Here is a 27677-nt window from a genome sequence, read left to right as displayed (position 1 = left end):
GAAGCACATTGGTTGGTGCTTTGGTATCCCCCACCGTCAAAATTAGGCAGACTGTCGCTCTCCAATTAGTGGAGCTGTCTCTATCACCAAACCAAATACCCTTTTTTAAAATCAAAAAACAAAACAAAAGAACAAGAAAAAATCAAAGATCTAAAAGAAAATCACAACCCACATGATTAGAGAACACTGGAGAAGAGAGAGAAAGCAAATACAACTGTAATGAGTCTGTAATTGAGCCGCATCCGCCACCACCACCACCACCACCACCACCACCGTCACCACTCAAAAAAAAAAAAAGCTTTCAATTATTTAGCTTCATCTCACTTAGTAGACTCCACTTGGACTTCTTCCTCTTCTTCTAATTCCACCCAGTCCACATTCTCTCTCTCAGCAGATCTGAGCCACTGTCGGTGGATCACTCAAATCTCTGTCGGTGAGTTTTTACTGTATCCTCCTCAGAAATGTACGGCAGGGATCCGTGGGGAGGGCCGCTCGAGATCGCGGCGGACTCCGCCACCGACGACGACCGCAGCCGCAACCTGCAGGACCTCGACCGGGCGGCGCTGTCGTCCCGGCCGTTGGACGAGACGCAGCAGAGCTGGCTGCTGGGGCCGAGCGGGGAGCAGAAGAAGAAGAAGTACGTGGATCTGGGATGCGTCATCGTCAGCCGCAAGATCTTTGTCTGGACCGTCGGGACTCTCCTCGTCTCCGGCCTCCTCGCCGGTCTCATCGTCCTCATCGTCAAGACCGTGCCGCGTCACCACCCCGCCAAGCCTCCTCCCGATAACTACACCCTCGCTCTCCACAAGGCCCTCATGTTCTTCAACGCTCAGAAATGTAGTTCCACTTGTTTTTTTTTATATATCAATTTTGATTTCGACTAATTCGTTTGATTTGGTGAACTGAATTGAGTTCCGATGTTTCAGCTGGTAAGCTTCCGAAGCACAACAATGTGTCGTGGAGGGGAAACTCGTGCACCAAGGACGGCGAGCCCAACACAATCTTTAAAGATCTGTCGGGTGGGTACTACGATGCCGGAGACGCCATCAAGTTCAACTTCCCTCAGTCGTTTGCTATGACTTTGCTGAGCTGGAGCGTCATCGAGTACAGCGCTAAGTATGAAGCGGCTGGGGAGCTTGCTCATGTCAAGGAGCTTATCAAATGGGGAGCCGATTACTTCCTCAAGACGTTCAACCATACTGCCGATACAATTGACCAGCTCGTTTCACAGGTCTGTATCCGCTGCTCCCTTGATTTGTTTCCATGTTTGATGAGTGTTTTTATATTGAGGATTTGGTTGCTGTGTTTTTTTTAATTGTGACACAGGTTGGATCGGGGGATACATCTGGAGGAAGTACTATTCCGAACGATCACTACTGCTGGACTCGGCCCGAAGACATAGACTATGAGCGCCCTGTGACTAAGTGCAGTAGTTGCGGTGATCTGGCATCTGAGATGGCTGCGGCTCTGGCTGCTGCATCCATTGTGTTTAAGGACAACAAGGCCTACTCGCAGAAACTTGTGCACGGTGCCACGACGCTGTTCACGTTCGGAAGGGGAAGGGGAAGGGGTTTGTATAGTACTGGTTCAGAGGCTGCCAAGTTTTACAATTCTTCGGCGTACTGGGACGAATACGTGTGGGGTGCAGCTTGGATGTATTATGCCACTGGGAATAACTCTTATCTTACTCTTGCAACACATCCCACCCTTGCCAAGCATGCTGGTGCCTTCTGGGGAGGCCCTGACTACGGAGTATTCAGTTGGGACAACAAGCTTGCCGGTGCTCAGGTTAGCTAAGCTATGCTAAACTAAGCAAGCTAAGAAATTTTGTTGTGACTAGATTTACTTAATATGATACCTGCAAGATTCCATAAATGATTTATATGGTATTATGGTCTATAGTTAATTTATCTTCATAATTCAGTCATGCTCATAGTGATTGCTAAGTAATTATCTCCATTGGATGAAAAGAATTACAAACACTTAGAAACCACTGATCAGTTTAATGTCACACATTTAGGTTATCTGGGTGATTCCTGTTTGTTACTTTATATGTTTCATCACCAACATTAGCCAACACATCTTTATATTTTTTTGATTAGGTGCTTCTGAGCCGTTTGAGGTTATTCTTGAGCCCTGGTTACCCATATGAAGAAATCTTGAGGACGTTCCATAATCAGACTAGCATAGTCATGTGCTCATACCTGCCAATATTCACATCCTTTAATAGAACCAGAGGTGCAGTGTTTCATACTCCATTTACATTTATTTATCTGCTTGGTTACTTAGTCATCATTGTGATCTACATATGTATTCAACAATGTGTGGGATTCCAATCTAAGATTTGACTTACATGTCAATGTTGCAGGAGGCTTGATCCAGTTGAATCATGGAAGGCCTCAACCGCTTCAATATGTGGTCAATGCAGCCTTCTTAGCAACCTTGTTCAGTGATTACCTTGATGCTGCCGATACCCCTGGATGGTATTGTGGACCCAACTTCTATTCCACTGATGTCTTGCGTGATTTTGCTAAGTTTCAGGTATGTCATGTGTCTTTTCCTTTCTTTTCCTTAACCATTTATGGTGCAACCTACCCAAACACAGCAATCAACCCGATAAGAGAACTGTTTAATGAAGCAACACTATCTGTTCAAGCATAGAGAGGGTTACTAACTTAACTATACTGATTTGCAGATTGATTATATTCTTGGTAAGAATCCCCGGAAAATGAGCTATATTGCAGGCTTTGGCAATCATTACCCGAAACAAGTGCACCATAGAGGTGCATCGATTCCCAAGAATAAGATCAAGTACAATTGCAAAGGGGGTTGGAAATGGAGGGACTCGAAAAAGGCAAACCCAAATATTATTGAAGGTGCCATGGTGGCTGGCCCCGACAAAAAAGATGGTTTCCATGATGTTCGTATGAATTACAATTACACAGAGCCAACTCTTGCTGGAAATGCAGGTTTGGTATTTGCGCTTATTGGTTTGTCTGGAGAGAAGTCTGCCGGTATTGACAAAAATACCATTTTCTCTGCGGTTCCCCCAATGTTTCCAACTCCACCACCTCCTCCGGCACCCTGGAAACCATAATGTGGCCAAGCAGTCTCCAATGTTCTTGCGTGTTGTGTGACATGTAGATGATTTTGCTGCAGTGTTAGACTTTGAAGCTTAAATCCCATCATAAACAGTAACTGGGTAACATGAAGATCTCAATAGATGTTGGCAAGGAGCAGTCGACAGATTTTGAAGAGATTATTGGGCTGGGGCCAAATCAGGGAGACTCATACAAGCGCTACGAATTGATACATGTCCCTTTGATTGGATTTTGTGATATATACGGTATATATGTATGGAACAAAGTGATCATGTATTCTTTAAAACATGGAAAGTGAACAGTTTGATAAATGTTGACAATAAATTCAAACATCTTTGACACGCTTCTGCTATCTTTTACCCAATTTATTCGGTTATGGCATATTCAGCAAAGAAATTTAGCTCATGCTTAGGTTCCTTACCATCTGTCGTTTTTCGGTTGGCTGTAACATTGTCAATAGTAGAGAACTTGTAGATGAATGCTGGCTTTTCATGGTTCTTTTCACATGCTCTATTAACACCAGCAGACACATTCTGTTCGTTACTTAAAATACACGGCCATCTATAAGCTAATCTAATGTGCTGTTTTCTTCCTCTTTATTCTTCTTCCTTCTGCTTTGCTTAAGAATATGTTATTCCTTGCCCCAACACCAACATTTTTGCTGTACATATTCGTCCAGTTAGAAGGGATGTTTAATAAAAAAGGCTTTGATATAAGATCTGTTCTGTCGATTGATGACATTGCTGGTTTTGGTGTGAAGGAAGAGAGACATGGCAGAAGAGCTCAACAGTTCTTTAGAGTTTACTCCGACATGGGTTGTGGCAGGTGTTTGCTTTGTCATTGTTCTGCTATCTCTTTGTGCCGAGCGCGGTCTTCATAAACTTGGAAAGGTAATCAAACTATGTGCCCTCTTTCTGTAATCCTAGTTACAACTTACAAGCATTCTAAAGTATTTACTTCTTCGACTTTCGTAGTAGGGATGTCCGACGCTCCCTACCCTTTTATTAGCTCCATTTTTGTTATTCATAAATCTTTTGCATTAAGGACATCAAAACTATTCAAATCTGGGAGCTTCAAACTGGCACTATGTAATCAGCTCCATATTAATGAATAATGCTCGGAGAAAAAATAACTTGAAAGTCTTGATAATTGACACATGTGACTAAAGAATATAGTTAAGCAACTGCATTCGATGCAAACAAAACAGACTGCATGGGAATAAGGAATACGAGTACTTCGATCTTCAGGATTCCAACTTAAAATTACATTGCATTCTTAGCTTTGTTTGTTGTAGGATGATTGTGTAAAGACTCCATTACTAGACTCTAGTAATTCTGTTTGTTTTGCTTTCATGGGATTTGGAAACTCAGTGCTTGCGGCATGAGAAACAAGATGCACTAAATGAAGCCTTGCAAAAATTAAAAGAAGGTCGTTTCTCTCTTCTCTCTCTCTCTCTTTTTCGTTTCATGTTTTTGCTTAAATTATTCTATGCCCTTGCCTGGTACATGATATGTAATGAGCTGCAATTGGCACCGCCTTTCATTTGTCTAGCCTAACCTCTGTGCTTCTCCTATGTTGGAACAGAGTTGATGCTTTTAGGGTTCATTTCCCTTCTGTTAACTGTATTTCAACGTTCCATAAGCCGCATATGCATCCCTGCCCATGTCGCAACTCACATGTTGCCATGTAAGAGGGAAACTGCTGAGCACAACATCCCTGCACATTATCAATCCACAAACAATGGTCGACGCCTTCTGTCAGAAGCCACTTCGGATCACTGTCAGCTCAAGGTACCTCAATCATAGTACACTTTAGTGACTTCAGTACGACAATGCTTCCACTGTGGAACTTTCTAGTGACAATATTACTATTACAGGAAACAAGAACAATACTATAACAGTTACATATAATGCTCGTCTTTTTTGGTTTCCTTTAGGGGAAGGTTCCATTGTTATCATTGGAGGGATTACATCATCTACACATCTTCATCTTTGTATTAGCAGTTGTTCATGTGATCTTTTGTGTCTCAACAATGGTTCTTGGAGGGGCAAGAGTAATGTATCTTTCACCATACTTGCTAAATATGGACATCATTTCAAGCACTAATCTTCACTTATGTTATATGGTTTATCATCTGTAGATACGACAATGGAAGACCTGGGAGGATTCCGTCCAGAAGGGTAATATGAACTTATAATCTCTCAAGTCTACAAGCTAGTTTAGTTGATTGATAGACAAAGTGATTAGTGTAGTACATCCTTTTGATCGAATTAGATGGGTGAATTTAATGTTTTCTGTAGAAAGAAAAAGTGGCCAAGCTGCTCACGTTCGTCGTCACCATCATGAATTCTTGAAAGAGCGTGCAGACGGATATTGGAGAAGAGCGGCTATTATTGGTTGGATGGTGAGTTGATTATTAGCTAGCTCGTCTTTGTTCTTCTCCAGTTTGCTTGGGAACTCTCTATAATTTTCAACAAGATGTTATAACACTGATTTGATATATCCTGGTAGATAGCATTCTGTAAACAATTTTATGGCTCTGTCACCAAGTCAGACTACATTGCACTGCGGCAAGGGTTCATCAAGGTTGATTATCTGATACTTACTGCAATGCAGTTCTCATACAATTCTGTTGCGTTTTTTTATATTACAAATAAATGATCCTGATTTTCCTTTCAGGAGCACTGCCCTGGAAATCCTAATTTTGATTTTCACAAATACATGATGCGGACGCTTGAAATTGATTTTAAAAAGATTGTTGGGATAAGGTAATATTAGAAAGTAAGCATGTGTTATCTTTGTCAATATTAGAGCATGTAACCCAGGACCAATTCATGATAATGGGAAAAGAGGGTCACAGACACAGTAGGATTTCAATTTTCAAGTGCATTTAGCAAGAAAAAACCACACACAATCCAATGATCAGTTCCGCTAACTCACTAAATGATGCGGAGTATGTACTAAAGGATGAATGAAACACATTGTTACCCGCAAGAATTGACAGCATTGTACCTCACATCAGTTACATGTTCTTAGTATTAAGTAGTGTATATCTGTAGATTGACTCTTTACTCTTAACTAAACTAATGTGATCAACAATACGTAGCTGGTACCTGTGGCTCTTTGTTGTGCTGTTTTTGTTGCTGAATGTGGATGGTAATTCCTAAATCTCAGTTTGAGCTCTTATATATTTTCTGACACCATGACGAAATGAACTTAATGGATTTTACACTTATGCAGGATGGAATACATACTTCTGGTTAGCATTTTTACCGCTAATTGTGAGTGTACCTCAGCTTGTAAATCAAGTGCATTAAAGAAAAAGTTAGACTTACCAAAGTTGCTTACAAAATGATGTGAAAAAGAACATAAAATTTGCCAATTGATAAATGACATTGGTGCTGCATAACAGCTTCTGCTTCTAGTGGGAGCCAAACTGGAACACATAATAAGCCGTTTGGCTCAGGATGTTACCCAATCTGGAGTCCATGCTAATGAATCAGCTACAAGAGTGAGGCCTTCTGATGAACATTTCTGGTTTGGCAATCCTAGAATCGTTCTCATTTTAATCCACTTCATTCTGTTCCAAAATTCATTTGAGATTGCTTTCTTCTTCTGGATTTGGGTACGTCTTTCTGGTATTGGATTAATATATCTATCCTATAATTTCGAGTGTGAATGATTAGTCACTGCTTTGCCTTTGAACTTCCCAGAGCACCTATGGAATTCACTCATGCATCATGGAAAAGTTGGGATACATCATCGCAAGACTTATTATGGGGTAATATTCCTAGTCCTATTTATTCACGCAAAGAAGCCAGGGTTTCAACTTTCAACATTCATCATTTTTCATTTAAGTTGTGACATGCCACATTTGATTCATCATAAGAATATTAGTACTTGCTATGATATAGGTAAATGCATTGCTGATAAAAAATAACATAGATTCAATCATTCAATGATGAAAGATGTTACCTAAGGTCCTAAGGATGACTCTAGTTTTATCAACTGCCTTCTCTTGTTGATTATTGCTTGGTTCTGATAAGCAGCCACATATCATTTTACATCTACTCACTCGTAGTACTTCCTCTTGCTATGCAGGGTGATAGTTCAAGTGCTTTGCAGTTATAGCACCCTTCCACTGTATGCAATTGTCACTCAGGTGAGGTCTCTCTCTCACTCCGGAGATTTTCTTTCTCCTACATACATTTTTCTTGTATTACCAAGTGATTTCGACGAACTGATCTTCGTGTGCTTGAACATTATGGGATGAAGATGGGCAGTATGTTCAAGGAAGGAATGTTCGATCAAATGGTACAGAGTGCGATCAATGTATGGGCGGGAGATGTAATCAGTAGACGTGAGCGCAGCGGGCGATCCTCCTCGCAGAGTATGCACAAAATGATCAACAACGAATCGACCCAAAATGTCGATGTTTCAGAACAAGAAATGGTTGCCATGGATAGAACTATAAATGTACTCCCAGATCGAGTCCAGCCACCTTCATCCTCTTAGCTTTGTTTATGAATACCTGAATTCTTAAAGTTCATAAATAAGCATACAGCACAGGGTCTTGTAGACTCGTACAAACAATAATTCTGGTAACGACTAATACAAACAAGAAAGAACACAGGAGCTTTGGTATTATTTGATTATTGCTATATACAATAGTGCTCCAAGCATTGAGCTAAACAAAAGTATGTTACCTCCCCAAACACATACTACGCTCCGAATTTTCTAAAGCTTTATACAAGATATTGCCAATATTTCTATTTTAACTTTTTTGTCTGTTGCATACTTTACATGGTTAACAAAAAACATAAGACTTCAACTCCTCCCCAATGAGGGAAAAAATAGAGTGACCAGTAAATTCAATTATCTGCCTGATATATTCCCAAGTGGAACCCTAGGTTTCTACAAAGTAAAAATATGTGGCTTTTCAAGTGGAAGCTTCTCCATCTGTAAGCTGATATGATCCGAAGCAACAGCTTCCGCACCACTAGATTCTGCCCTCTTCAGCTCATTTAAAGCATTTTTCGCATAAACGGTAAAAGCAACTGTGGTTACAATTGCAACAATTAAGGATAGAGTGTTGTATACAATTTCCACTGTAGTCAAGTGATAGTTCCCATACTTGATATCTGCAAATGTCCTTAATAAGCGACCACTGCACAAAAAAAGAAAAGAAAAAGGGTTGACAGACTATTCTAACAAATCTAAAAGAGCTGCCTAGGACTGGCTAAAGTAGGCATGAGAATACAGCCAAGCTAGCTAAAATAGGCATGAGATAATCAGATGTAGACTGTACAGAGATATTCATGGTTAAGATGGAAAGGGAGTTGGTATATACATTCTTTTGCACTCTTAAAGATGGAGTTGTGAGAAGTTTCCGCTGCTGAGCACATCAAATAAAAAGGAACATAAAAATATTCACGGAGAACAGACCTGTAGATGTAAATAAAAGCTTCTGGCACCATCCCAGCAATGGATCCCCACAAGTAAGGCCAAAATCTCATACTTGTAACCACGATCGCATAGTTGAAAATTGTATATGGGAAGGGTGAAACCCTAAAGAGAGCCACCACTCGAAATTGATGTAGCCAACTCCCTTCCCCAGCAAGTCGGATCATTGCAGCTTCTCGAGGCCATCTCTTTAACCATTGCTGCCCAAATTAGGAGTATCAAAAACCTAGAATTGGAAATGCTTCAAAAGAGACAGAAAACACTCTATGATAGTCAAAATTAGTTTACAAAGAATGAAAAACTTACATGAATGCGCTCACGGAAATACAGACCAATCAAATATGGCAGGATCATCCCAATAGTTGTTCCAACCATGATTATAACAAATCCAAAGCCATAACCAAAAATCATGCCAGCCAACCACATTGAAGGACCAGACGGGATGAATAATACAGGGAACAATGCCAGAGAAGCAACAAGAACAATGGCAAGAACCGGACGGCCAAAGGCTGTGGCTTCCCATCGCATTATTGGCAACAGAACCTTGAGAAAAAAAGATCATTAAGGACTTCAGGTAACACAAAACTGGGAAATTATTGAGTAATCTGAAGTTAGTGCACATGCCCTTACACATATACATGTACATATATATAAAAAACAAGATTAAAACACAGTTGTGATAGATTATCCAAACTACATCAAATTGGCAATGAACAGACAGAATTTGCTATCAAGGAGGTTTCATAATGTTTAGCAACTGAATCAGCCCAATAATTGAGTAAAATATAAATATTAAACATGAATGACTAATATGTACCAGTAACATGCAAAAACCCCAAGAAGAAGAGTTAATATGAAGTACCTTTTCGAAAAGAAACGGAACACCCCATTTCAAGAAAAGCAGAAGCAATACAGTGGTGACAAGGCACCAGCCTAAGGCTTTAATCCACCATGAAAATGATTTAATCCATGATTCAGAATGAGTCTGCAAGACATCTGCTTCTACCGTGTTTGTTTCGTTGGATATAACCAGCCTAACATATTCACTGTCTTCTCTCACATGATGCACTGAGTTGGCATTCTTCTCTGACTCTTCAGAAGAGCTCATCATCTTTTATGACCCCCAGAAGCAGAATGCTTTGTATTCAACTGAAATTGATAAAAGCAATAATACGGTAAGACACAACTAAATTCTTTGCACTTGGCATAATCTACATTTCCATATCAGCAAAAGTTAGAAGAGTAAAAGGTGGACCACTTTTCCAGAAGCTCTCCTGAATTGTATAAGCCAGGAAGATACTTACTAATGCATGACTATACCTCACTCATACACCTGATACGCAATGAGAATTATGACATGCAAGAAGGGAAACAATTTCAAACTTAACTAGTTTTCTAATCACAATTTAAATATTTTATACTGCGTGTAAATTTATAGTTTTGCGGCATTTAATTAACTTCAAGTATTCTAGTATAAAAAGAAAAACAAAAGAAAAAAAAAGAGAAAAAAAGGGACTCTACTATGTTGGTATTGCCTATATCAAACAAATCCAGATCAAAATGGGAATTTCGAGGTCTTGGAATACTGAATAGAGAACAGACTCATATGTATTATACTTGGCTCTCTCTTCATCTTTTTCTATCTCTTTCAGCTTCTTTCCCTCCCTTTCTCCCTCCCTGAGTTTCTCTTTGCCCTATATTAGTTCAACATCTTAAACCTCAATGACCACTGTGTCAAAGCCCCATCTCATTATTAATTTGCACAAAGGATATGCAAGACCATGTGCCACAACCAATTCCGCTGCAAGTGCATCCACTACAGGTGACAGTACCTGCCAGCAACATGCTTGGCGTATTAACTTGGATGCAAGCCACCATTTCTATTGCATAACATCAGGGACTGCCAAGTATATCTTTTATTGAGCCACAGGTCTAAGACTTTCTGCACTTCTCTACACCCCATTTAGATCAACCAAATGCATCATTGGACTGACAAATGGGCTGTCTACACCTCCCCAACATCGTGGTTGTCAACAACCTACTCCATATCAGCTAACGTTTTTTCCGCTAGTTACGCACAATTCTTGATGAAATTACCTTAACCTGATACATACCTGATTTGATCCTGTTATGCTCACAACCACCATCAACCAGCTTTAACGAATAAGATTAATTAAGGGAAAAGCACTCTTTCGATACAGGCCAGATTAATAGATATGTTTCCAGTCTTCAGTTTCATCATATCAAGAACAAATTCGAGCCAAGAACATCCTCTGAGTCACAGGTCATCATAGAAGTAAGTACTACACATCCTAATGGAATGTTGTGAATATTGAAATAAAAATTATCATTTCAAAGTGGCATTCATTGTCACTTCTAACTTTATGCTGAATGAGCAATCATGTATGATGGCTTCTGTCGACTAGACTTTGAGGATTATAAGAAACTCAAGGGATTTTGTAATATTTGGTGGGCATTTAGTCCAGTCAATAAATGTGTCACTGATTCCAAGTATTTCAAAGACTTCTAGCCCTACACTTCACTGAGGATATGGATTGAAATTCGTAATATTCTCGCGATACCATTATGAGTATAATCTATATGAGATTTACAGCAATTTAAGAATTTAAGAAGTATATCTGACACGAAGCTGGGGGGACACGTCCTCTCTAGGCAACCACGTTCCCAGTATATGAACCCCAGGTTCCCAGTTTGACACCTAATGCGTGTATTGATTGAAGTGCCTAATAGGATGATTTTACTGATTTACAACCCTCAATTTTTCCAAGAGAGTTTTTGTGGGGAAGCTAAGAAAGGAGAAACCTCATAACTTATGGTGTTCCAATAAATCACTCCCCTTGCCATCCATCAAGTTAGTTACCATGGTTTCAACCAAAAAAAAAAATTAGCTAATATGGCACTAAGGTGATAATAGCTTTTATATTTATTATTTCAAAAGAGTCTACAGAAAAAAAAAAAAAAAGTAAGCAAGAGGTGTTTATGATAAGAGGACGGACAGATAGATAGAAATCGAATTTAACCAACAAACCACTAAGTCCTTCCCTAAAATAATTCTTACATTATTCCCCAGCTCTCACACTTTGTATCCCGCCCCTCCTTACATTTGTATAGCTGAGGACGAACAACTATAAGAGAAACATCACTCTACGCCTCATGACTCACATTTATCCCTTCCAGGGATGGAAACTAGTCCGACAACCAACTACTATCATTCTTTCAAAGACATCCCCGACATCAGTTTCCCACTTACACTAACGCCGATCCCATTAGTCAAATTACACAAACCAAGTTCCAGAAACATCCACATGCCACAAAATTTGTGATAACCTCCGAATTTCAAGCACACATTTACTTCGTCAGACTCGAAATGAAAACAGCAGAGTTGGACGAAATTAAAGTAATAAGCGCAGAAATCAACAGCGACAGCGGAGAGACGCGTAGAATAATTAAGCTAGTTTTTCCGAATCAAAGACTGATAGCTAGCTAGGGTTTTGGGTTGGAGAGGAAATCAGTGAGAACAGATAAGAGGAGTGTCGGCTAAGTTCACCTGATGAATTTCAACGGTGGAGAGGAGCGGAGGAGGCTGCGGTGGGCCACCGGAGCTGGTGGTCGGCGGCCAGGAGTCGGAGATGCTTTGCTTGCTTGGTTTGTTCCGAAAGTGTTGGCTCTTTTTCTCAACAACCTTGGTGCGCTCTTTCCAGCACAGAGAGAGAGAAGAGAAGAATTCAAGAATCAAATTTTGTTTTTAATTTTTGGGTGTTTATATTTTCATGACGAAAATGCTTTTGAGCGGACGGGGATTTTGGACCATGGATAGTCCGCCAACCCAACACGACTTTCTATCTCTTTGCTCAACCTTTCTGTATCCCTTACCTTCTAGAACCACTATGACTCTAGAGAGGCTTCTCCTCCATTGCTTAATACACTTTCCATCTTCTTTTAACTTTCAAAAAAGCCTAAATATACCTCACTCCCTCCCTCACTCCGTGTATCGTATTGTGTCCCATATAGACACTTATGTCTGTATCCGTGTTTCATAAGTTACGCGACTTAAAATGCGAAATAAGATAATTGCTCATTGTAGACCAGGGAGGCTTTCACTTGATATACTTGGAGCTATTGTGAGCACTTGTCATTCGTGATTTTGCTTTTATAGGAGCCTTTCTTTGGGTTATCTCTTGATGATTAAAATTGTAGTTTGAGTTTACTTACACTAAATACCATTCCGTGTTAAATAAACTCATTCATTGACGACTGGTATTTAAATTTTATACATAGTAAATCAGTTTCGTAGAACATCACGGTTATGCTAGATATAATTCTTAGATAGGCGTGTGTGTTTTTAGAGGTATGCACGCTTGTTATGATTTTGAGATTGTGAGATCGCTTCTTACTCTGCATTTGTAGGCTTGTCCTTTCAAATTTCTACTTACGCTTCTTATGATCCTGGTATCAAGATGGATCTCCATGTAATCTGTGAACCAACCTGATTATTAACTCCGAAGATAATCATATTGCCTTTAAGTCCGAAGCAATCATGTTGCCCTAAGCTTAGAACAAACAAACTCATGACTGAAAGGGGTTGACAATAAGTACTTTCAAACCTGACTATTTTTTCTCACATAGAAATGTCTGCCGTGGGTAAATATATTTGATCGGATCAAATCGAAAAATAAAAAGATATGCACAAATTTTACCTCATGTCACCGGGTACAAATCAGACCTTGTGTCAGTATGTCACACTATGTATGCTTCGATTTCATTAAGGAAGTGAATCTTTATAAAACCCTTTGATTCTCTTTTCGTCATATTTGTTTTGGAAACTGAAGAGTCAAGACACCCTAAAACCCTTGGGACTCTCTTCTGTCTCACTTGCTTCTGCCCCTTGAGAGAGCACAAATGTTTCCGGTAATGATCGACTGAATGAGTCCACCTAGCATGTTACGAAGAGCCCTCACCTTCACTCACCTCCCCAAATCCGGTATGATCTCCTCTCTCAAAACCACCCAGACCTGAAATCCCAGTTTTTTTTGTGTGATTATGATTGTGGGTTTTTCCAGTACGACTCAATGGGCAGCGAGGAAGAAGGCCCTATGCGAATAGTGCTGCGTCTGCCGCAGAGGAACGAAACCCAGATGGCAACAAAGTCCGTGGAAGGAGGCGTAGCAAGAAGGACCTCCAAGCTCTTGTGGAAACGTTTGTCAATGAGTAAGTGTGTTTGTAAACTCTTTTCTGTGATGAAATGCTTACTGGGTTGTTTTGGTTCAGTTGTTTTCGGGGGCAATTTGTTGTTTAGATAGTGTTGTAGATTGTAGGAATTGGGTGTTTCATTTCGTGTTTCGATTAGTTGGGAAGTAGATGAAAGTATTTGGGTCATTTTAATGTTTTGCAGGTACAGGGCAATGAATGCTGGAAGGTTCCCTCCTTTCGTGTATACTCAGCAACAAGTGGGTGGTAGTTACTATAGAGTTAGGGGGATCCTACAGGAGCTGCAGTACAGAGATAAGACATCGCCCTCGTGTGGTGGGATTGAGCATTCTTTGGCACGAGAGGGAGTAAGGGGAAGTGAGGCTTTGACTGAAGATGGAGTTGTCAGCGGTCGAACTGTTTCGGAGGTGGAAAATGACACGGATCTCAGTGTTGCCGGTAACGAGTACTTGGAAGCTAAGGAAGAGTTGCAGGCATCATCATCAGTTGAGATCTTGTCCAAGGAGGTTATCACTCCAGTAAGTATTAGACATGATCATTGTTTGTCAATGTATTTTTACTATGGTTGTGTTTTGTAATGATTTTGGTAACCGATATGGATTATGAGATTTGAAATTTGCAAGCTTAAATCAAAGTCACAGAAGGTTTATTATGGCCGGTCCTGCTAGTCCTACCATTAACATTACTCTTGTGGAATATGTGAATCTCCTGGTTGGCATCTTTCATTCTGGTTGGCCATGATATGTTATATACATGGGTAAAAAGTACCACACCACTACTATTTTATTTTCAAAATTGCGACATGATAAAGACTTATGTAAGTTTCCACTTAGTTGGCTGGAAATTATTTGAGAGAATTATCAAGACGAGATCATAGCCTTAGAAGGTAATTGAATGGGTGCCTAGTTACTTTGATCACATATCCTCTTAATTTCCCTTCACATTTTGATTATACTTAACAGATGTAGTAACTTATTTAATGAAGTGGAAAATATAAAAGGCTATGCTTTAAGGGTCTTTCATCATGTTGCTGTGTGATATTCATGATAACAAACGTTTACTTCTTCCCCATCTGCATATTTTCCTGATTGAGATTCATGACTAGACGTAGTCCACTTCCATAGGAGTTCTTCAAATCGGTGAATTCTTGATTACCTCGCTAATCTTGGTTCATTCATTGTTATTGTGTCTTTTACAGTTTCAATGCATCATTTAATAAGGCATCTTGATTCTTCAATTGAGTAATTTTCTAGTAATTTCTTTTACAAGGGATCACTTCTAGCATGTTTGAAAGGCATCTTGGTTTATTCTTAATTTTTCTGTTCCCATACTGATCATGCTTGTGTTTTTTTTATAACTTTAATTATTATGCTCTTGCAGGGGCGAGGTTCTGATCTGGATGTCACACACAATATTGGGAAGGTGAAATCTGAGGGATCTTTAAAATTTCACCCTGATATAGTTGAGATGTTCCGAGGATCTGAGATCTCATCTAATTCACATGACAAATCTGGGGATAGTAAAATGGAGGAAGCTCACGCTGAAAGTATCTCTAAAGAAAAGCATTTACAGGGGCAAGGTTCTGATCTGGATGTCACACATAATATTGGGAAGGTGAAATCTGAGGAATCTTCATTTATAGACCCTGATATAGTTGAGTTACGAGGATTTGAGATCTCTTCTCATTCACATGACAAATCTCAGGATAGTAAATTAGAGGAAGCTCAGGCTAATAATATATCTAAAGAAAAGCATTTACAGATAGGGGACACTAATACAGCCACTCCATGTTCTGATGATACGGAGGATGTTACTAAACTGATTCTTGATGATTCAGAGTGTAAAATGAAGCAACATGAAGAAGAGATCCCTCAGGCTGATAGATTTGATTCCACTGCTGCAGAGAAAAATATACCTCAAGAGGCAGACAAAACATCTGAGTAAGTTTCATATTGTGTGCTAGTGTTCATAATCTCATTGTTATCATTCCAAACGGCATTATAATATTTCTGTTATTTAGTGATCATGTATTGCCATAGACAGTGATTGTCAATTTGACAAAATAGCTAAAGCACATATTATACATGTAAACATTTGGATTGCTTGCACCACAGACAAGAAAAGTGACATTTGTTATATATATAAATGTGTACAAAATTGACATTGGGTATAAATTCGGTTGCTAAGAATTTGGATTACTACGAAATTCACCTGAATCAACTTATTTGACCATATATCTAACACTCTTATTATTCTAAAACAAAGCTGAGAAGTTTGCTTAATCCCTTCAGCTTACTTTACTTTTCTTTTGGTCAGCTGAGGTTTAACTGTAACTTTTATATGTTGGAGTTTTTGAATTGGTTCCAAGAATGAATAACTGTAACTTATAATTTAGATCCTCATGCAAATCATGGATTAGAAAATACCTTCGATGCTCTGCAATTAGGTTTTGATAAAAACAAATAAATTTGACTTTCTATAACATGCTGTCAAAGATCATGCCTGAATCAGTTTTCTGAACAGAACACACTAGTTATTCACGTGCAATTAATGTTCTCAAATACGATGTTTGTCTTTTGTCTTGGTGCTACTAGAGTAGTCTTGTTGTTTTTCTTTGCTGTGACATCTTGATTGTATTGCAAAGAACACAGTTCTTGTTATTCTTATATTTTAACCAGTAAGTAATTAATATTTTTATCCTTTGTTTCTGGATAAGAAAACTCTATTGATACCACTAGCTGGGATCACTCTTCCCTTTGGATTTTTGAGCTTCATGCTTCAGCAGTGGCCAATGTAATACAGAGATATGAGTGGGTAATTTTTCTGGTTTCTCCAGAATATACACAAACAATTTGATATCAAGATCTGTTGCTGGTATCTATCTTTCCTTTTGTTTAAAGGGGAAAAAAAGCAGGTTCAGTTTGACTCTGATCCTGGTATACTATTTCCTACACTGGAATTTGCAAAGCAATGAACCTAGTCTTGTCACATCATTGATTTATTTAATCCTGTTTTCTTTTGCTTATGGTGAAACTATTTGTAGTTGAATTATGTGTAGTTGAAGCCTTAATAATGCAATCCCCTTGGAACTGTATCTGATATGCTTAGACTTTAAGTTAAAAGCACTTGTAATAGACATGATGTTTCAACTAAATTTAATTTGTTTAAAGCTTTTGTTGCTTATTCCCCTAAGCTGAATCATTTTGCAGAGTCCTCTCTGGTAGGCCAGCTGATGATGCAGAACCTCCAAAACCAACAACTCTTTGGGGTGCCATGAAATCTTTTGCAAATGGAATTATCAGTATCTTCAGACAACAGTAGATCTTTGTCACATAAGGTAGGAATCTTGAGGAGATGGTGTTATGTTTTCTGGTGAATTTTTACGTTGCCACAGAGTAGGTGTTGATAGTAAAAACAATGTCGATCTTTAAAGTAGGTTATGGAACAACTTGGATGTTTTCACTGCGTAACTTGCAAATGGTAGTAATCTTTTATGTGCATCCTTGATTTGTAGTAGCAGTAGCTAGTCACATATAAGATAAACACTTGTGCAATCTGAGAAGCTCTACATTTTTGGAATCTTCTCTTTTTGTCTGGTTCAAAGTTTTGGTATATGAGATACAGCTACAGTGTTACATATAAGCAAAAATCCTGTGCTATATGAGAATATCATTTCTTAAAGAAGCTACTAACTCGTTTCAGAAATAAAATAAAAGAAGAAGCTACTAAAATATAACCAAAAACCCATATATATTCTTACACTTGAGTTTCAAGAAATTTCTGTGTCAAGGTTTTGACATTGAAGTAGGATAAAAATCAATATCTACAGGCCATCTTTTATATTAGGAAGAGATATGCGATGACATTGGTGAAGTGAAGTCGTGAAGATATTGTGCGGATGACAAATATGAGAAAATTCAAGGCCAACTCTAAAGGGGAGTGCTGGATGATATTGGATAGGGAAATCGAAAGTTGCTGCGCGCCAGAACAAAATCTCAAGCAAAATTAGTGTAATGAGTAACAACCCTTCAGGATTTCAGGGTTTAATGTTGCAATTACTGGAAGAGTGGTAATCTAGCACGAACACGAATGACCATAGTGCAAATGAAACACCCTAAACTCAAGTATATATGAAGTATCCTGCTTCCAATAAAAATGCAAATACTACCTTCTTTTTTAGTGATGACGAGAGAACTACTAGTAGTAACTAAAATTTAATAGCATGCATCTAGTAAAAATAACACAAGTGCTGGAAGTAAGAATTTGCATGATTCATTATACATTTTGATAAGTAACTCGAAGACAAAATGAAATGAGAAAATATTTTGCATCAAATTATAATTTCAAATTTATTTGCATACTCCATAGTTGTTTCATAAGATCTCGTGTCATGCAGTTTCATATATATTTTGACCGGCTTGAAGTTTATGATAGACGACTAGTTTGGAAATGCATGACAGGAGATCATGAAAATTTGGTTAGTTTTGCTCATTGAAATATAGTGATACTAAGCTACATAACTGGTTAGAGAAAGAGAGGGAACTCGATCAATCTTGTGGGTTTTCATTTTATCAAAGTAATATCTCTTCAAGTATTTTTCCTCATTTTACCCGATGGTGCAGTGGAATGATTTTGTCTCAGACCACTTAATGGAACAAGGTTCTGCAGCGACTGGTAAACTCAAGGCAGCGGCCATAATCGGACATGATTATGCCACTCGTGCTGCGAGTGCTGCTTTCCCAGAGGTTAGCTCTCTTCTCCTTCTCAATCTTCATTTGTGTTTTTGTTCTTCATGCAATTTTTAGCTACAATTTCTTGAATCCACTTCATCCGATCCCTACGTTACTTCAACTTGAAGGTAAGAGTGATACTGATTAATGTCTTTTGTTTCATGCATAGTTTGAAATTGATGAGGTGAAGGCTGTTCTAGATGGATTTGAAGTTCCACAGACCTTGTCAAACGGTTTATCATTTGGGGGAAAAACTTACAGTATCATGCCAGCTGAAGATGATGAGGAGAACATCATTCGTGGAGTCTCTGTACGTGAGCATCTATTATATACCAAATTTATCTATCTACATAACTAATCATGTATATTTTGTTTTTGTTTTGAATAAACTCATGTATATTTAGCATCATTTGAGCTAATTAATGTCTAATATGATTGATTTGGACACTAAACGGATTACCATAAAAAAAGGCTCGGATTGTGTTCGTTGTTGGTATATATGACGAGTACGATGTGTCGACCCGTAACCTCCAGTGCGACCACATTGTAAGGACGCTTTCTCTGGTCTCTAATTTCGTAATTGCACTTGCTTTAAGAATAATAAACAATTGATCATTTCAATTTAATCTATGTAATAGTAATGGATTTTAATAATAGATTGATCTCTTCAATCTTATTTATGTATTTCCGATCTTGAACAATTTTCTTGTGGATGAAAACTTTTTTCATCTAATGAGGCAACTTAACTTTCATCTAGGGGTGGGCATAAACCTAATTACACAAGAAAAACCGACCGAACTTAACCGAAAATGTAGTCCGGATAACCGAACCGAAGATATGTAGTTTTAGAAAATGAAGAAAACCAAACCAAAACCGGTTTAAACAGTTTGAAAATGACTTGCGTGATCAAACCAACATATTTAAAACCGAACCGACCGAATTTAATTTAATGATTTAAAAAATAATGAATAATGGGTATTAGTACAAAAAATAACAAAACATAACATAAAAAGTTGTCTAGCACAATTGGTAAACCGCATGATTATTATATTCTACGTCAGGAGTTTGAATCCCAACATTAATATTTTGATGTTTTATTAAAAATATCTATCAAAATGAGAATAAATATAATCTTTACATAGTTATTAATGAGAAGTGTATGTGATGTAGTGATCTGTGGCATCATCTTTGAGTAGGAGTTCGAGTCACACCTCTTGAAAAACCGATTGTTTCAGTTTAAAATAATTTAATTCGGTGAATGATTTGAGTTTCTAGAAAACCGATTAAAATGGTTCGATTTTGGTTTGTACCAAAAACCGAACCGAACCGATATATGCCCAGCCCTACTTTCATGCATGAGGCAATTATGATGATATAATTCTCTGTGGCAACTTAATTTTCAAGAGAAAGGAGATCTTTTGTTTTTGTTTTTTGTAAGAAGCATTTGACGGTATTGGTGAACTGACTTGAACCTTTTTGGTCTCTCTTGATGGTAGGTTCAAGATGAATGGGGATGTCAATAAACTTGATAGTTGATAGTTTCCTAGTTGCTACTGGTTTGGCAAGTGATACTGATTCAATTAATATGACACCTCTGATCCCTTAACGTACAGAAAGTCCGTTACTTCTGACAAGATATACATAAAGGCCACTATACTAGCTAGCTATCGTTTTGCATATATGTACCTCAATTGGTGGCATTGTCCCTGTGAAAATTTCACAACTGCATCTGACAAGATATGTGCTAGCTAGTATGCATGAACTTAGTGCCCAACTTTTGGAATGTGAATTAGCCTGTATCATGTATGGCAACTCTTGTGACATAGAAAGTGGAATGCTATATATACCAGTATACCCTCTTGCCTATATCATCATGAAGACACATTGAGGTAAAACATATATATATATATATATATATATATATATATGGATTAACACTACCAATATGCAAGAATTAGATTTTCTTTTTGGAATTATATGGTTGCAGGCTAGCAGCCAATTATCAGAACAAAGAACCTTTCACCTACGTTAACTTAATGCATGAGGCAACTTAATTATGATGATATAATTCTCTTATGCTACTACTATACTGGGTGTGCAAAGCTAACTTCTTCGTTTCAAGAGATACATATTACTACTCCATAGACATCGATGAACGTTCTGCTTGCCTAGATGTTTGAAATGGATACTGATGATGGGGCTTGCAAAGATTTTGGAGAAGACATGTTTGCTGATTGCTGGGAATGAGTTGGGCGCGGATGCCATATCTTTAGAGATGTTACTCTTATTGTTAGAATAAATTGAATAATGGATGACCCTAGTAGTGTTTTGGGATTATATGAGAAGAATATATTTTTTAACAGTTGCTGCAATATGAACAACAAAAAACCCTAGCGTTAGCTCTATAACCTAGAATTTCTTCTAATCTATCTCGGCCACCTCGTGGTTCCTGAGCCTTTCCCCTCTTTCCTCCGCCAACCTCACAAATCTCCCCAAACCCCTGCCGTCATGTCCAGCCTCCAAGCTGTTACTCTTAGCTCGGCCGCCATTGCAAGTAAAGATACGTATGTGGTCGATTGTCTAAAACTAAGGGCAACTCCAACCATAAGCTCTATTTGGAGTGCTATTTTTTATTTTATCAACCCTTATTGCATTATTCATATAGGACTCATTTCTCAATCTCCAACAATTATGTGCTATATGGGGTGCTATATACACATTTATTGATTAAAATATGATTTTGAGTGTTATATGAAAGTGTTATGACATAATTGAATTGATGTGGACTCATGCACTATTAAAGTCTTGGGCTTGAAAAATCACTAGATATAAGACTTAGTTTAAGTCCAAATCCTATTAAACCAAAACTAAAACCCCTTAAAACAAGATGTTGGAAATTGAAAGTTTTATTTTAAGACCAAAACTAAAGTTTAGCACAATTGTTGTAGTTGGCCTAAAGTCATTTTGTGACTTCAAGTACAGCGACGGAGGATGGTACTGCATGCCATGGGCTGCGGGTTTTTTTTACACTTTCATTCATTATTTATAGATTATTTAAACATAAAGCCTACTTCCACATATACCTAGCTCATGCAACTTGTATTATCATAATAATTTAAGTGTAAACAATGTCAAAAAAGTAAAATTCTCCTTATCAAGCTACCAAACCAAACCGTACCAAAATATGGTGAAGTTATTCATGCTCAAGACGATGTCCAAAATATTCATAATCTTTTCTAATTTATGTGTGAAATTGGTTGAAACAAGATTAGCAAAAGATTACCACTTAATTCTTAGACTGGTTCTTAATACCAAACCTCTACAGCAACGACTGAACAAGCTTTTTCAATAAGACATTATTAAAAATTGACTTTGGAGCAAATAGAAAAAAAATCCTTGATGACTGCATCAATGTTTTAAAAAACATGCCTCGGGCGCACCTTAAGGCTCAAAAAGCGCAAGGCGCAGAGTCGCCAAAGGCACTGCACAAGGTGTCCAGTTAAGGCGTTAAAGGTGCGCAAAAGGCATTCAGATCGAATGGTCTATAAATTTTTTTTTTTAAGAATGAAACTTGAGAGAGAGAGAGAGAGAGAGAGAGAGAGAGAGAGAGAGAGAGAGAGAGAGAGAGAGCTTACGTGTGTGTTTGATCGTTAGGAGGAAGAGAAGACGTGCTAATAAGACAACATTAGAAAAGGCACTACACAAAACGCTGGTCGTGAAACAGCAAGGGAAGAGACGAGGAGTCGAGGAAGGGAAGAGAAACTGATCACGTCTTTGTCACTGATTAGTTTTTTTTTTGGTCGAAAGATCCTATAAGAAACTACAAAATACAACGATAATAAGACAACATTAGAAAAGGCACTACGATTCGACTTCTCTACAACGAGTGTCAGCAGAACACTTCTCCAACACTGAAAAGAGACTTGAATCAAACGATCACACCAGTTCCCATTGCAGAGGTGAGTTTTTCCTAAGCCCCATCGAAATTTATCTTGATAGATCCATTAGGAGGAGGTTGCCATGAAATGTTGTCCATAACGATGGGGTGAGTAGGTTCTATTGTAGAAAGGTGGGGTTGCATGTTGGAAATGGCTAGATGAGTGTGTGAATTGGAAGAGTTTGGATGGGGAAGACAGGAATGAATGTGGTTATGGTTCTGATCCAAAATTGAGGCAGGAGGGAGGCTTTCACTCTCAATTTGAAGCAGAGCAAAGCAATTAGAGATAGGAATGTTGGGAATGGATGTAATGTTGGAATTTGTGTGGATAGGCATTTGGAGATGGGCAACATTTGTATTAGTGGAGGGATTGTAGTGAAAATGTATTCTTGGGAGAGAGGGAGGGCTATCTGATGTGGTGGTGGGAATAGAAGAGGGAGAAGAAGATGAAAGAGGACATACAGTGGTTTTTGCTTGCAGGTACTCGAAGAGGCTGTCTCCGGCTACGACAGCAGTATGAATGGGATTAGGATGTGAGGGCAAAAGCAACTGAGGGCATAATGTGATCCCTCGCCGCTTTATTTTGCCTAGCCAGACGAGGTAGACTTTCCCACCACTTATCTAGGGAAGTAATACTCTAAACATCCACATTATAGCATAGGTTTGTCATTGATTGTTTGAAGATATAGAAGAGCCTATCTAATAAATAACAACTATTAGGTGGATAACAACTATAGCTATTGAGTAATTATCCATATATATCATAAAATTAGTTGTACAAACATGATATGTATTACATGTACTAACTATAAACTTTTAAAATTGAATTTCATGTACATATATAAATGGTTTGTGGATTTTATATGTTATGTTTCTATGTATTTGATTATAGATTTATATATATATATATATATATTAATAAAAATTTATATCGCAAAACTTACGCCTTATGCGTCTGAAGACACAAGCCTGCAAGCTCTCTCGAAAACGCATCGGCTATGTCTTAGCCTTATAGCCTTTTAAAATATTGGACTGCATGATAGTTCACATTGAAAGACAATTTGCTGATGGTGTCCACAATGAATCAATAATTGATGAATTTGCAATAAAAAATTGTAGAGTCAAACTTAAGATTAGGTAGTTAAATTGTATCTATTTTATCTATTTTTGTATGTTTGAATTTATCAATTTTTATTTGAAATTTTTATTAAATAAATATTTAGCCCAGCTTATTTAAAAATCATGGCTCCGGTCCATGTTCAAGTAACGATTCCAGAGCATCATTTTAACATAAAGGATGTAATTAAGAGGATCTGATCAAAAAACAAACTTCGTCAGGGTCAGTCTACTATATATGACAGTTGAAACCGTTAACTCTAAATGTTCTCGAACATTCTGAATCAAACTTGCATAATCAAACTAGGGGTCTATCGCTTATATATAACTTTGGATATGTGGCGTAGCATACAACTATACAATTTACAAACATTCACAATTGGATAGTTTATACGTTTATACTATGTATCAAGAATCTGCTTGATCAAAAAAATGAAAAGTGTTCCTATGATTTAGCACGACGACGTGGTATATAGATGTTTACACTGGGCTCAAAGTCTCAAACAGAAACAGGTATATCAGATCAACGTACTTGATAAACGTAAAACGTATGTACTCGTACTAGCACTAGCATTACGTAGGTTACTTAATTAACCGATAATCGTAGGACTCCAGGTCTCCAGTGATTCAAGAATGAACAGTATATATATACATGCAATTGAATGGATCGGATTCACAGGGTTGGTTAGCTGCTACATGCACATGCAAAAATAGCTAATGAGCTAAAGCTACTAAATTTAGGGTGCAGAATCAACACAGCATACCTTCTATTGCTTCTACCAGACTACCAGTCATAGCCTTTTCGTTTAATTCACCCTTCACAAATAGCCACAGAAACTTCAAAAACAACCAAACAAATTAACCACTACCCATATATAAACGTCTTCCCTCCTTCAGTTTATTTTCAGTGTTAACAAAATCATGGCTTCTCAATACTGCTTTGTTTTGCTTAATGCCATCATTCTTCTTTTCAGCTTTGGTTCGAACCTCAGTTGGGCAAATGAAATAAAAGTCCAAGGCTTGAAAATGAACGCAATTGATGGTTGTTGGAGATGGAACCCTAATTGGAGAAGCAACCGCCCACAACTCGCAATGTGTTCCGTAGGATTTGCTGGGAAAATGAGTAACAACATAGGAAAACATGTTGTAAACTATGAAGTTACAGACCCTAGTGACAATGCCTTAAATCCTCAACCAGGGACTTTGAGATATGGGGCTACTGTGATCAAAGGCAAAAAATGGATCACATTCAAGAGGGACATGAAAATTAAGCTCGATAAACCGTTGCTAATTAGTAGTTTCACTGCAATTGATGGAAGAGGTGCAAATGTACACATAGCAGGTAACGCGTGCTTGAGAGTGTTCAGAGCAACCGATGTAATCATCCATGGCCTTCGAATCCACCACTGCAAGTCACAGCCACCAAGCACAGTCATAGGTCCGGACGGACTAGTTTCTCTAGGTGAGGTGGACGGAGACGCAATAAGATTGGTTACAGCATCAAAGGTTTGGATAGACCACAATACACTGTACGAGAGTGAAGATGGTCTTCTCGATGTCACTCGTGGATCGACCGATGTTACCATCTCAAACAATTGGTTCAGAGACCAGGACAAGGTAATGCTTCTCGGACACGACGATGGCTTCATCCGGGACAAGAACATGAAAGTGACAGTAGTGTATAACCATTTTGGACCACGTTGCAACCAAAGAATGCCAAGGTATGTAACCAATTGGCTTGCTCGTCTGTCTGTGACTATCTAAGGCATTTGTTCTCCTAAGCAAAAGGGCTTACATTGTTTCAGGATTCGCCATGGATATGCACATGTCGTAAACAACTTGTACCAGGAATGGACGAAATATGCAATTGGGGGAAGCATGAATCCTAGTGTTAAAAGCGAAGCCAACGTCTTTATTGCATCACAGCAAAACAAAGAGGTAAATTTGCCAAATTTAATTGATGCAGGCCACAAGATACATGTAAGCAAGAAATTAAGTTTCCTAACTCCTGACAAACAATTTCTACAGATCACCTGGAGGAATGACATTGTTAACTATTCCTGGAAATTTTACTCCAAAGGCGACATTTTTGAAAATGGAGCTTCTTTTATTCAAACAGGTAAAGGTGGAGCCAAACCACACTATAACAAGGAACAAACTTTCCAAGTTGTCGATGCCAAATCTGTTCGGTCATTGACGAGGGCTTCAGGTGCTCTAACATGCACTAAACAGTCTAGATGCTAAGTCACAGGCTCAAGGAGATACGACAGGATAATGGAGCATCAATGGCCATTTCAAACTACAAATAGTAACTCACACCTACTGTAGAAGTATATAACAAGCTCGATCTGTAGTCTGTACTTTCGTGTCTGTGTTAAACAACGAGTTTTGTACTAATAAAGTACATAAGTAATAACCGAGCGCACTATATAATACCATTCAAAGATAACTGCGCGCCAATTGATCGACCGGAAAAAAAAAAACTTCACGACACTACAGTACGTATGCCATTTATTGTATGTTCATCATTAAACTTGGTTACTTGGATATGTTAAGCATGCATAACCAGGGACGGTCTCGAGTTTATTGAGACTATTGGGTATATGAGTTGTTGATACATAATGACCAAAACTGGATTCATATAGAGATATCTCTCACTTATTAGTGTTTATCAAGCAAAAGTAATGCATATATATATATATATATATATATATATCTACATACATATTTTCTTAAATAAGGAGGTCCGCACCGATGGTTTTGGTGCGGATTTCCATTTTAAACAACTTTTAGGTCGAATTTCCTCATTTTCACCGTCTAATATTTAGATAATAGTGTAGATCGTCTCTGTAAAATTTCAGCCAATTTGGTAATCGTTAAGGTCCTCAAAATCAAAAAACAAATGGATAGACTGAATTCTGTCAAACATGAACCGTTCATGTTTTAACAGAAAAACACAATTTTGTGGGCCTTAACAATCACCACATTGGCTGAAATTTTGCATAGATGATCTACACAATATTATCTAGATACTAAATAGTACAGATGAAGAATTTCAATCAAAAATGGTACAAAAATAGAAATCCGCACTATTTTAGTGCGGACCTCCGTAACTAAAAATGGCTATATTATAGGATGCAAAAATTCATAACTAGAAAAGCTGTACCTTGAGTGATCAATTTGCATAAGGGTGATTTGACTAGATGATCGACCCACAGGAGTTATGATTGCCATACATAAACCAAAAACAAATCGCTTACCTGAGTATATCATAACATGGCCCTCAATGCGTTCACGAAACCGGAGTGGGGAACCTCTTTTAGTGTTAGGGCTTACAAGTAGCCAAACTGTCGCGCGTGCTTCTAGATCAACCCTAATATAATTAATTCCTCAAAATCTCTAAGTCGACCCTTCATAGGTCTCTTACAAATGCCCAAAGACATTATTGTCGAAAACAAAAGCTTTCAGATGTGGGGGCTTTCTGATGCTGCGCGCAGTTCTCTTGTTACTCTGACTATATGGCTAAATTTACTACACCTTTCTAGTTGCGTGTTGTGATATCAGCTGTTGGGTATCGAAAAACTTCCCAGTCAGGAATTGTTGACGAGTTCAGAATCTGTGATGCATTAGAACTTGAGTAAAACAGGAAGGAACAGAGGAATCTATTGGTTAGTCGTTAAAAATCATTAGAATCCAATAGACCTTTTTGCCAATTATCTTCTCCCGTCTGAAGTCAACATCTCATCCCGGCACTATGTGTTGGAATTAATATCCTTTCTTTACAACTCTACTTATATCTAAAAATATCTGTTAGCTTAATTAATAATATATTATAGTGCGTCTTAGTTAGTCTTATGCATGTCTATAATAGAATGGTCTAAAGCACTAAGCAGCTTATACGTATTTAGCTAATGTCATACAATGAAAGTAAAAGAGATTGAGAAAATAGAGAATTACACAGAGAATAAATTGTCTATTATTAATAGAGATGATATTAGAGTAAAAATTACAGAAATAATCCTAGTCGACTAATTACAAGAATGCACACTAATAATATATTTACAACACTTCCTTTTGGATATTTTTCGTCATTAGTCTTCT

The 27677-nt window shown here is 38.0% G+C and overlaps 5 protein-coding genes across 9 annotated transcripts; 4 read left to right on the top strand and 1 right to left on the bottom strand.

Moving 5' to 3' along the window:
- Positions 1–252: 252 nt before the first annotated feature.
- On the top strand, positions 253–3446 carry LOC126796304 (endoglucanase 25-like). Its single transcript, XM_050523098.1, has 6 exons — positions 253–837; positions 927–1231; positions 1327–1788; positions 2103–2238; positions 2369–2541; positions 2696–3446. The coding sequence occupies exons 1-6, from the start codon at positions 462–464 to the stop codon at positions 3095–3097; spliced, it is 1854 nt and encodes a 617-aa protein (XP_050379055.1). The 5' UTR covers positions 253–461; the 3' UTR covers positions 3098–3446.
- Positions 3447–3762: 316 nt separating this feature from the next.
- On the top strand, positions 3763–7640 carry LOC126796321 (MLO-like protein 13). 2 transcript variants are annotated; one of them, XM_050523118.1, is made up of 14 exons: positions 3763–3991; positions 4472–4529; positions 4686–4891; positions 5038–5154; positions 5242–5281; positions 5402–5505; positions 5613–5687; positions 5781–5869; positions 6208–6257; positions 6342–6382; positions 6514–6726; positions 6815–6882; positions 7203–7263; positions 7377–7640. In XM_050523118.1, exons 1-14 carry the CDS (start codon positions 3872–3874, stop codon positions 7614–7616), a joined length of 1482 nt encoding a protein of 493 aa, XP_050379075.1. In that variant the 5' UTR covers positions 3763–3871; the 3' UTR covers positions 7617–7640. The 2 variants fall into 2 exon arrangements, with proteins under 2 accessions (XP_050379075.1, XP_050379076.1); XM_050523119.1 differs by lacking the exons at positions 7203–7263; positions 7377–7640 and adding an exon at positions 5320–5323 and having other exon boundaries at positions 5242–5271; positions 6815–6886.
- Positions 7641–7713: 73 nt separating this feature from the next.
- LOC126796311 (uncharacterized) lies at positions 7714–12386 on the bottom strand. 2 transcript variants are annotated; one of them, XM_050523107.1, is made up of 5 exons: positions 12133–12386; positions 9427–9713; positions 8871–9107; positions 8547–8764; positions 7714–8268 (listed from the first exon to the last, which is right to left on the bottom strand). In XM_050523107.1, the coding sequence occupies exons 2-5, from the start codon at positions 9673–9675 to the stop codon at positions 8016–8018; spliced, it is 957 nt and encodes a 318-aa protein (XP_050379064.1). In that variant the 5' UTR covers positions 9676–9713; positions 12133–12386; the 3' UTR covers positions 7714–8015. The 2 variants fall into 2 exon arrangements, with proteins under 2 accessions (XP_050379064.1, XP_050379065.1); XM_050523108.1 differs by lacking the exon at positions 12133–12386 and adding an exon at positions 9820–10052.
- A 970-nt stretch (positions 12387–13356) lies between these two features.
- LOC126796306 (uncharacterized) lies at positions 13357–18833 on the top strand. Of its 3 annotated transcripts, XR_007672337.1 has the most exons (7): positions 13357–13566; positions 13646–13793; positions 13978–14311; positions 15174–15733; positions 17003–17130; positions 18416–18538; positions 18693–18833. XR_007672337.1 is itself a non-coding variant. In XM_050523102.1 (6 exons), exons 1-5 carry the CDS (start codon positions 13509–13511, stop codon positions 17112–17114), a joined length of 1212 nt encoding a protein of 403 aa, XP_050379059.1. In that variant the 5' UTR covers positions 13357–13508; the 3' UTR covers positions 17115–17130; positions 18190–18219. The 3 variants fall into 3 exon arrangements, 2 of the variants coding, with proteins under 2 accessions (XP_050379059.1, XP_050379058.1); XM_050523102.1 differs by lacking the exons at positions 18416–18538; positions 18693–18833 and adding an exon at positions 18190–18219; XM_050523101.1 differs by lacking the exons at positions 18416–18538; positions 18693–18833 and having other exon boundaries at positions 13358–13566; positions 17003–17521.
- Positions 18834–18876: 43 nt separating this feature from the next.
- On the top strand, positions 18877–25820 carry LOC126796315 (probable pectate lyase 16). Its single transcript, XM_050523113.1, has 4 exons — positions 18877–18926; positions 24551–25297; positions 25382–25514; positions 25605–25820. The coding sequence occupies exons 1-4, from the start codon at positions 18916–18918 to the stop codon at positions 25818–25820; spliced, it is 1107 nt and encodes a 368-aa protein (XP_050379070.1). The 5' UTR covers positions 18877–18915.
- Positions 25821–27677: the final 1857 nt, after the last annotated feature.

Source organism: Argentina anserina, chromosome 5, assembly GCF_933775445.1.
Source record: "Argentina anserina chromosome 5, drPotAnse1.1, whole genome shotgun sequence".
Taxonomy (NCBI): Eukaryota; Viridiplantae; Streptophyta; class Magnoliopsida; order Rosales; family Rosaceae; genus Argentina; species Argentina anserina.
The sequence above is the reverse complement of the archived record's forward strand: the minus strand, read 5'-3'. Positions and strand labels throughout refer to the sequence as shown.